General features: G+C 38.5%; 1 protein-coding gene across 1 annotated transcript; it reads left to right on the forward strand.

The window, feature by feature from the left end:
• Nucleotides 1-1,509: 1,509 nt before the first annotated feature.
• Nucleotides 1,510-7,917, forward strand: LOC139699044 (UDP-glycosyltransferase UGT5-like). The gene is made up of 4 exons (XM_071598046.1): nucleotides 1,510-2,346; nucleotides 3,608-3,836; nucleotides 4,493-4,712; nucleotides 7,608-7,917. The coding sequence occupies exons 1-4, from the start codon at nucleotides 1,510-1,512 to the stop codon at nucleotides 7,900-7,902; spliced, it is 1,581 nt and encodes a 526-aa protein (XP_071454147.1). The 3' UTR covers nucleotides 7,903-7,917.
• The last annotated feature ends 3,598 nt before the right edge of the window (nucleotides 7,918-11,515 follow it).

Consider the following 11,515-nt stretch of genomic DNA (forward strand, 5'->3'; position numbering starts at 1 on the left):
TGGAGCTAGGAACTATGCTGAGTGATATTATGATTTCTGAATCTGTTCATTTACTTCAACTATCCATCTTATTTCAGCTATTAATTTGGCTCAGAGTCGAACCATTTAGAGTTATTTATTGGGATTTTGAGATACAAAGCCATCATAATAAGGTAAAAACATGATTAATTTTGGTTCACCGTAACCTGCAGTACGGAGAGCGTCCGCCTACACCCAGGCCGCGGTTAAAAACCGAGTGACTCAGTGAACCTAAACCGTTTAATTTTTCGCGTACAATATCTTCCAGAGAACTTCATGCACCAAAAGGAGAGGATATGTTTCTGATTACTGATCATGCGGATTTCACACACCTGATTGATTAGTGCGATATATACAGGGCTGTTATTAATTGGAAGAATTGAACAACTCAGAAAAGTTTTTGGTTATAAATGGGAGGAGCTAAGCATAGCTACTCCACTCGTCGACATTGAAGGGCGTAAAATGCTGCATTGTCACTTCTCCTTGCTCCGTGCGAGAGAAATGCAAGTCACTAATCATCAAGAGCATATATATAGGAGTCGTAGTTTCCTCTATATTTAAGTATAAATATGCGATTTGCCGAACCTATTATGAAAAATCAAATCCAAAATTTCCGAAACAAATTCCAAGGTCAATTTCAATAATATAGAGAGAATGATTCGAGATCAAAGAGAAAAATCTGACAACAATGTTGGAATGATTTTGATGAGGTAGGAATAGGCGAGAAATCGGGGATGGGGCAATCTTGGAGAAACATATCCTCCAAAGAGTAGTGCGCGATATGACTGCGCAGGGTCATTTATACGCGAACACACAATTGCAAGTATTATTATTAATTGCTAGCATACCTTTTGGGTTAGGTTTTGGATGGACAAAAACAGAATACATCTGCGTTTCATAGGCAAGCCTAATAAGATACAACCCGACAACCCACACTTAAATAAACCTTCAATTCTGCATAATAACCACCTCACTTCTTCCGTCCAACATGCTTATACTTTTCCTCCGCCCATCTCACCTGCCTAACCACCTCCCCCTTATCACAGTCTTCAACATCCCATCGCAAATCAAAATGCTCCGTATCCACCTTTGCTGCCTTCTTTAGATTTCTCCCAATAATCCCCTATCTTCACTCATGCTTAACACTTTTTCATTTGTTTTACTTTCCGTACATTTTAACTTTTCTATCCTTCTCCACACCTGCATCTTAACAGCCTCCACTCTACGCCCATCAACCATTTGCCATATCGATGTGTTCACTTATCTTTTCTTGGCATTCTTACTCAACGCCCCGGCCATTAATTCCTTTCTCCTCGTGAAACTTTCTTTGAGCAACGTGTATAGAAAGTATTTGGAGTTAACAAGAATGATTGATCGAAAGGCATTTTTTTAGTGTGTTTAGTATAAAGCCTACCCCTCCCGGTAGAATATTTTCCAATAACTGAACAATAATTGTATAAATATTCACTTCAATATTCACTTGTTACAGGCATGGAGCCTAAGATTCGAAGGAGCACCTGGGCTTTTATCGCCATATCAATTTTTCTGCAGGCAGAGGTCTCGAGTTCGGCCAACATCCTCGCCTTGTTCCCATTAGCCAGCAGGAGCCATAATAACATCTTCAGCACCATTACCAAGGCTCTGGCTCAAAAAGGACACCACTTCACAGTGATCACTTCCCAGCCAATCGATTCGCCTCCCCCCAATTACCGCCAGATCGACATTTACCATGTAGTTGGGCACCATTTAAGTTCATTTAATACAACTAATCAACTGGGAGTTCTCGAAATGATTGGAGGACTTAAGGGGATGTGTTTGGACGTCTGCAGGGAGGTAATGAAGCAGGAAGAAGTGATGTCTTTGGTCACACCTAAGCTTGGCACGAAATTTGACCTGATTTTGATGAGCAATTTCTTCACCGAATGCCTTTATCCCTTCGCACGCGTCTACAACGCACCTATAGTCCTCCTCTCGCCCGGTGGCCCCATGCCCTCCACTTACAGCGCGGTTGGGAACGTCATGCTACCATCTTACTTTGCCGAACCCATCCTAGGCTTCAACGACAGGATGACCATGATGGAACGGACGCTGAACACCATGACGCACATAGCATTTTCTATTTTCTACAAGTATTTTATTCAAAGGTCGATGGAGTACGAAATGCGGTCGGCGTTCGGAGAGGATACCCCGTCCATCGCTGAGCTGGAGGAGTACGTCAGTCTCGCTGTACTGAATAATCACTTCTCCCTGAACGAACCTCGCCCAACTGTCCCGTGCTTAATTGAAGCGGGAGGATTGCATATTAAGCCACCCAAGGAACTCCCCAAGGTGAGAATCAGTTGTTGAGGAGATAAACTAAATTTCATGTTTCTTCGGTGCAAACGTTAACCGTGCAGCGACTGTAGCGGTCGTAGCATTCAATTTTTATGGTGCGCAGATTTCGAGCTTCTCGAAGTGTGCAGGGTTGCCATGGCTTGTTTAGTTACCCCAGTGCCCTCATTATACTCTGCGGTAGCTGAGAATAAATAGCCAGGAAGCAATAACAATATGAGTTCCTTTGGATGTGGATCCCTCCACATGCTCCGTGGAGACTTAACTTAGTTGCACCGTCCTAAACTATTATTAGTGATAAATGCTTGCTTAATAGAGCTATAGATATCTCGTCTTTTTTTCAAAGCCCATACAACGTCGGGAAAAAAGCTTTTATGAAGTAATCGTATGCATGGTATTATGATTAGAGTTATACTACGTTATGCCATGCTACAATGTTATGCTATGCTACCATGATCATATTTACTCGTATGTACAATTAAAATTATTTTTGATTAAATTCTGCTTGATTATATTCATTTTCTGTGGATCAACAGTTGATCAGTTCTATATAGCTATATAAGAAATGAATGAGGTTAAAAGTTAATGAATGAATGCATCATTTCTAGAGCAAAGTGCAAACGAATCAAAGCCTTCAACTCGTGCATAACGTATGAAAGCGTATTCACGGCCATCACATTGTGAAAATAATTAAAATTACGAATAAATAATTGTGTGTCATCTCCACTGCTTTTTTATTTGACACAAACAGTTCCAACTTTACAACGTTTTCATTATGCTTATCTAACTTTGAAGATAACCTTCCCTGGCAACCGGTTGTCAAATAAAAAATACACTTGGAAATGGGTGCAACAGTATTCGCAATTCCTTGGAATTACTTCCCTAAAACAAAAATTACCCGGTTAAAAGGAAAGGAAATGACTAACATATATTACGATTTTAGATCATCGCAAAAAATTTGACCCGGCAAAGATTTTTAAAGATTTGCGTCATGTGATATCATAATTTCATTGACCACGCTATTAATCAAAATAACTTGATGCGACTGCAATAAGGGAAACTTTTATCCAAGCATATCATGTTTAAAAACATGAGCTCACTAGAAGTTTTTCAATATCGCAATTCAGCGTGAAATAAAATATAGAAAAATATAACATTTCGTTGAACCATGCGTACGAATTATTAGTGCTGTCCAAAGGAAAATGTTCATCCCTTACGTTACATTAACTTCCCTCTAACTTTATCACATATTTTTCAGGACCTTAAGACATTTCTGGACGGGGCAGGTAAAGACGGAGCCATTTACTTTAGCCTGGGTTCTGTCCTAAAGAGCTCTGGCTTCCCCAAGGAGACACGAGATGAGCTCATCACCGCATTCTCCAAAATTAAACAAAGAGTTCTCTGGAAATGGGAAGGCGATAGCCCCATTCCAGGGCAATCCAAAAACGTGAGGCTTGAGAAATGGCTACCTCAGCAGGACCTTCTTGGTGAGTTTTGTTTCTGTCACACTTTTTCCTTCTTTCGCGCTAAATTGAAGCAGGAATTTGCAGATGGATATTAAGTAAGGATGGCAAGGTCTGAAAAAAGGAATGCTTTAAGCATTCAGGAATTTTCGCTTAGGATTGCAATGCGGTAGCGTACGAGCAACAGTCTAATGATTGATTCAATCCGACTCAATAGATTCAAAACTCAGCTTCCTGCTTCTTTACAGAGGAGGAATTAAACTACTTCTTGACTTCATATTTTTGCGGGATAATATGGGTTACCAAATGCCTCTTGTACACTCGATAGGTGAGCACTGTATTATTCTCCCATTTTAGTGCATATAGGCAGATGTCTTCGTTACAGAAACTAAAAGGGCATTTTCCGTAGTTTCTTTGATTTTTTTATAAATTTGCATCAAATTTGAAACGAAGTCTTATTTTTTAAGTGGCCTAACTCAAAGGCTGCTGAAATATGTAGTATAAATGTAATCCATCCCATTAAGATAAATTTTGGTGAAATTTTTTAAATTTGAAAATCAAACGAAATTATTGCATTTTTTCATTATGCACACAGTTTTGTATTGTGTAGATTTAAATGTTGCTACGTTACTTATAATCTTTTAAGCCTCAAAATCATATACCCAATTTTCTCCCTCCAGCTCATCCGAATGTTAAACTTTTCATCACCCATGGAGGACTCTTGAGTTTCCAGGAAGCGACCAGTAGGGGCGTACCCCTTATTGGAATCCCTTATTACGGAGACCAGGCGATGAATATGAAGAAGGTCCTTCATCACCAAGTAGGAGTGGCACTTGATCCGAAAAATTTAACTTCCACCAATGTCCTGAACGCTATAAATGAAGTCTTGGGGAACCCTAAGTAAGTATGCGTTTAGGCTGTGGCTTTTCCTGCCCGGACACAATCACTCTTTTCTAAGAACTTTCCTCCCGGAAATCATTCTGATACCCCTGGGTACTTGCCAATTCCTTTTCCGGATAATAATGAAACATTTCTTGCCTTTATTCCTGTCATATAAATATGGCAACCGCTTGCAACTAGCCCATCTGATTACAAGTAAGCCAAACAATGAATTCTACTTGAGCGATGATTTGCGTTCAGTATGACCATTTTGTGACAGAAGAAAGGAGTTAAACATTTATGACTCTTTGCTTCGTTGTTAAATATCCAAAGTAAATTATATTAAGGACACTCTATTGGCACAAGAAGTACCAGAGTTTAGGTAAAAACATGGAATTTAAGTTTCGAATGTTTAAGCTACGACCTAAATTGATAACAGCGATTGATATAACAATACGTATTCAAAAGATAACGTCCACCCACATCTCGTCATCCATGATACATTACACAATAATATGCGGGATCGGGATGGTGCGGAGGCTAACGTAATGGCTTCCAACCAAAGGGCTTGGGTTCCAATCCTGGAGACGGCAGATCTTTTTCAGTGGTATCGTGATCCCCTACTTGAGGTGCATTGTGGCGAGCACTTTGAGTGAATACGCTGTCCGTCGGATGTTAAACTGCGGATCCCTTCAGTTAAGAGTAGGCTAATGCTGACTCCAGGTTTCTGTCCTACCTCCCTCCTCCCCCATCCATCCCTGATGGCGCAAACGACCTCAGCTGTCGGTCGCCTCCCCTAAATCTACTATTAATATGCAGCTATATACGTCAACGTGAACCTCTCCATGAAACAGACAGCATTAAGAAAGTTCGCAGATGGAGATTAGGTTGGGGCTTGTAAATTCGAGCTGTCCTTTATCTTTCATGATTTGTCACACTGTCACAAAGTAAATGGTTGTAGAGATATGGGAAGCTTTAGATATGCAGTGAAAGTGGGTTTTGCGTCGATGAGGTCACTCGAATCTGCGAACGATATGGCTGGCATTAGTCACTCAATTAAAGGACTGACATTATCAGCGAAGTTATGACATGATCAAGCAAAACACTTAGGATCTAGATGGTCAATCAAAAAGGTTATTTTATTTTAGTATTTAACTCGTACTAAATGTGTGTGAAAAATCAGGCTTGTTTGGAGTTTTCCGCGGAATGGATTCAATGGTCTTCGAATATTTCTCGGTCTTTAACCTAAAGAAAAATGGATTTCTGAATGAAGGAATACAAAATAACTACGGAGAATAGTTTAGCTCATCCACTGTAACGAAACTGTAGGCGGCGAACCAGGAAATGCATCAAATTTGATCGAACGAGAGTGATAGCCAAAGAGAAGCAATGTAATCCAATATTGAGATGAGAGGCAATCGAGGTAGTAAAAGCAACCAAGTTTCCACCGAGAATATGTTTATTGCGTGTAATAGAGACGAAAATGTTTTCTATATAACTAAACGAACGCGGTAAAATATTCAAGATATCCAAATATACAGCGTTCATCGTGCCTGAAAAAACATTAATTGCATATTTTTAACTATATTCTACTATAATCTAATACTCAAAATATTCGTTTCTTTGCTAAAGTTTCACATAAATACGTAGAAATTTTGCTGGGTTCCTTTATTTCTCGGAATGTAAACAAAAGAGAAAAAACTATTTCTGTATTTGAAATCGTTATCCTAAACAGGCCTTATACTATATATATGCTATAAACGCTATTCTTCTTGGGATGCAGAGTACTTCATGTAAAAAATCAAATATCGCATTTTACTATTCTTTCCAAGTGATATTAATTCACTTATGTTCTCCAATTAATCGCGAACAAACGTGAAAAAGAATTGTTGCATAACAACGCCAGCGATACCCTGCCGCGACGTCATTTGCTGTATCCTACATGAGTCCATGTTTTTATGCCGCCAATAACAAACGATCAATTAGTTTCCACAAATTTTTTTATTTATAGTTTAAAGTATTAATTAATATTTAAGTTATATATGTATCAAAATAAGGTTATTCTTCGAAAAAATACGCCCATTATCGACTAGACATTTTCGCTTCAGTATTCCACATCCAAATAGATAATACCTGTACCTGATTAATACCTGTAGTTCATGTTCCTCATTTCACTTTTTTAACTGAGCCAGCGTTTGCTATGAGACTATTATACATGCATGATATTTTTAACCTCAGGCAAATAAGAAAGAGCATACACGTTAAGGAAGTTAATTTGACATTTGTGGATCATAAAAAGGCCAATAATTTTCTACCTATTAGTCAACTCTAGAAAGCAATGGAAAAGATTGGTACTGATTGATCTCGCCGAGCCTCGTTCATTTAACGTGAATACCAACAGTCTCAAGCCGCAGTTAAGATAGAAAAGAGGCTCTCCGCATTATTTCAAGCATTTAAAGGCCTTAGTCAAGTCTGTGGCATGTCCTCCACCCTGTTTAAAATGTATATGCTGAATGTGTTGTAGAATGTAATCGATCCTGTGGATATACGGGCGGCTATCATTCTAATCTTACGTCTAACATAGTCTACACGTATACTCAGTATTAACCTTTATATTTACTGAAAGCACTAATTGATCACCATTGATAGAATTGAGTAATAATTGAACGTTATCGGTAGAACTGAATTATAAAAGAGATCTTAAAATACAAAATGTCTAATATGTGCCAGGCCAGTATACCATCATATTATCCACTATTTAAAATTTGTATTGACAGAATGATTCAATGCTTGGTTCGTGATTACAGTAATTAGGTGTATTGTTTTTCCAATCACAAAAACAGTGCTTATACCCTTCCCACACATAGGGATACTAATATATTTCTATTCTTTGTGGCTTGAACTGATCTTCCACAGTTATGCCACGAAGATGAAGAAGCTCAGCTCTATAATGATGGACCAGAAGGATCAGCCATTAGAGAGAGCCGTTTATTGGATAGAATATGTCCTGAGACACGATGGAGCCAAACACCTAAAGCCAGCGGCCTTTTACCTCAGCTGGTACCAGATCTATTTATTGGACGTAATCTTCTTGGCAATTGTGCTACCCAATGTTGGTCATGCGGTGTTTGCCATTTTTGGTTTGAAATTAATCAAGAAAATATGGAGATCCAGAGGAAAAAATAAAACCTCAAGACCAAAGACTGATTGATTCATATTATTTGTCGTAGGGCTATTGATTATTTTTTAATAAACTAACGTTTTTTATTGTTTGCAATAAATATTTATAATTTTCCAAAGATTTCCTGCATTTATTTTTAAATGTACACACAAGATTTTCTGGAAAAATTACATTTTCTTGGTGAATCTAAATATAATATCCATTTCACTTTTTAGGAGCACGATTGTCTAGTGTTTAAAAAAATAATAATACTTATTGATCTTATAATATGATATTGACTTCTTAAAGATTCGTCCTAGATCATCAGAGAGATGCACATGTCCAATATCCTTTAATTCCATCGAGATGTTCATGGGCGTGATCACATCCATCACTTTCACCGGCTTAGAACTCCTAGAAGAAAAAAGTTATTGGGCACAATCCTTTCCTTCCTTAAGGCCATCAAAATCAACTCTATCTCAACATTTTCCCTCATTGCTCCATTTCAAGAGTAAGCATATCAATATTTCATAAATGCTGCAATGTATTTGCTAATTTGTGTTATGCCGTTTCTAATATTTGTTTAAAATGGCGATGGGTTATGCGCAGAACTTTCTGCAATGCAGTACTTGTAATTGCTCTTGCAGAGTAAGATTCCGAACAGGATGCACCAGTGCAGTACGAGTAAATTAGACTGATTGCTGGCCCCTTTATCCTGAAAAGCCTAAAGTCCATCGTTATTGTTCACTTTGAATGAAAAGAAGTCAGTTTTGACAGCAGTAAAATATGCTGATTGGGTGTAATATGTAAAAGTTTTGGCCAGCTTTTAGTATTAAGTGAAAGAGTCCATATTAATTCAATCTAATTACCTTTTATAAGATATCAGGTCCTGGATTTTCGGCTCTTTGTTTATATTTCTCTTAAATTCGGATTATCTTACTGAAAAAAAAACAAATTTCGTCCAAATACTTAACTTACTTCATCTGCTCCAATTTGCTCCCTCCTTAAATTTATCTTATTTATTTATGTAACCTGCAAGCCACTGCTAGGGTGTGTGGCAGGGGGACCCCACACCAGACTAAATTTTACCCGAACATGACCCTATTGCGGTCGGACATTGTTATTATGATCCCTTATTTTTGTAGAAAAAATGACATCTTAAATATATATGTTCTACACTTGATCTTTATAATTTTATCGGCATGATCTTTCCCACCGAAGTACGATTGGGATAATTATACATTTTCGAAATCACTGCTAAAGAGACCTCCTTCCAATTTATGCAAGAGCTTCAATCTGTAATTTAACCTTCGCTCCGTGAGTGATTCCCAGTCTAGCTCCTACGTTTTACAAATGTAGCTCCTCTACGCTGCACGCGATCCAATTCGGCAATCAATTTAACTTCGTTAGGATCCCATATACTAACAGCATGGCCTGAGTTCTAACCAGCGAAAAACAACATTCCTCTCTAACCTTTTCATCACAATTACCGAGTACTCTTCTAAAGCTTCCTGATTTTTTGTTAGGTTGTCCACATATTCCCCGTATATGTTTTATCCACGAGAGGTCGTGAGTGAGGTTAACGCCTGAGTATTTGTATTTGATCGAGGCTACACATTCCATTGTGGCAATCCCGATTCAGTACGCATTCGTGTGGGAATTGCTCTGTTTCCAAAATAGATCCCTAGGCACTTTTTTAAGTTTAATTCTTATTGTCAAGTGTCGCACTAGCGCTGTATAGCATTTAGAGCATCTGATAACGTTGCTGTGCTCTCAGGGATACGGATATCTCTGTTCACTACTATATAAATGGCAAATAAACGTATCTTACTAGTTACTAATCAGTGACTTAATGTCGTTAACGTAAAGACGGAATAAAAGAGGTACACAACACTCCCCTGGAGAACACCTGAAGTAACTTCTACTGCATTAGAGCTAACTCCAATTATGACTACTCTTTGTACCGTTCAAAAAGTCTTCAATCCAATCCAGGATATTTTTATCGATGCCATATGCTTCTACATTTGTGAGCAGTTTACTATGAAGTACTTTGTTGAAAGCTATCTTAAAATCTAGAAAAACCGCTTCCCGATATTAACCTCTCCCGAAATGAGGATATCATGAACAAAAAGCGCAAGTTGTGTCTCGCAAGATCTACCCTTTCGGAAACCGTGCTCATTTTTCATCGATAACACCTGACTATCGAGGTATCTCACAATCGAACTAGCAACTATATGATCCATGACCTTGCACGAAATGGATATGAGGAAAATAGGTCTGTGATTGTTCGGTTCCTTCTTGTCCGGTGCAATTTCCGGCGTTAGGTAAAATGTACGAGCGGGTATTTGATCGGGCCCGGAGGATTGGGCTTAATATTTTCCAGCAAATGTTCTATTCGATTATATCAGATTTCAATTTAGAGTATCACTTGACCGGCAGCATTTGGCAAGTTATCGGGGTCATTCGGCGAAACATTGGTGAATACGCTTTGAAAAAAGGGAATTTAATAAGTTAACCTTTTCCAAACTGCTGGTTACTCTTTCGCCTTTATCGTTTTTGAGTGAATTAACTGTTGAGAAATTTTTTCCTTTTGAATTTTCTGAACGCTTTCCGATATTCTTTCTTGGCATTCATTCTAGATACATTGTAATCATAAGTGATCTCATTCCTTTTGTCGCTAGAGATATCATCCCTAGTATTTTTATCTTGGCGTGACATAGCCTTTGACGTCGCAATGCTTTGCTAACTTCCGCGTTGCATGACTGCGACCTCGTAACATCTACTCTCGTAAGTTCCGTGTTATCTACTATAAATTTCCTGGGAATGAACTTGTGGAATGCTCAGCGCGTGATCTCATGGAAGTGATTCCACGTGTCTTCAGTATCTCGGTGATTATTATGTTTCTTAAAATTTGCAAATTGACTCTGAAGCACGCATTTTATACCTTTATAGTCCCCTCCTTAAAACATGTAAATTTTCAATTCAACAATTTCAGAGTGTAAAAATCATTTGCCTTGACCGGGATTGTCCGTTCGAGTGCTTTAGCCAGTTGAGCTATTGAGGCGTCCTGTTAAAATTCGAAATTTTGGGGGCTTTGAAGGAACAAGATGTGACGAAATACCGTACGTACAATTCACAGGCATGCGTAGTCGTGCGCAACGCGCCACAGTCCACGTGCGCAACGCGCCACAGTCCACGAGGTTAGAGCCAACTTTAAACATGAAAGGCATATTAGCGGATTGTTTTTCCTAAAAAACTTTTTTTTAAGTTTGTACCCTGCAAGCCACCGCTAGGGTGTGTGGCAGGGGTTGATCGAAGGACCTATCCGTTAAAATCGGTTGCGTCACGCGAAGCACCGCCATTCACGTCATAATCAAACTTAATTATACACAAGTATACAAGCTATATGTAATTACCAGCATACAGGCCTTTTGGCATGTAGATGTGGCGTGTGCATGGCTGGATTTTTAATGTTTAATATGGAAATAAGTATACCTAGCTTGTAACCCTACAAGCCACCGCTAGGGGGTTTTCCAGTGGGTTAATCAACACCAGGAACACAATATCAAAGATTAAATTTTTCTAAATTTAAGACGATACATAAAATTAATGACATATTTATAAATTTTTGATGGGTATAACAGTTCACGGCCATGTAATACCT

The sequence above is a fragment of the Hetaerina americana genome, unplaced genomic scaffold (genome assembly GCF_022747635.1).
Source record: "Hetaerina americana unplaced genomic scaffold, ioHetAmer1.1.p SCAF_9, whole genome shotgun sequence".
Taxonomy (NCBI): Eukaryota; Metazoa; Arthropoda; class Insecta; order Odonata; family Calopterygidae; genus Hetaerina; species Hetaerina americana.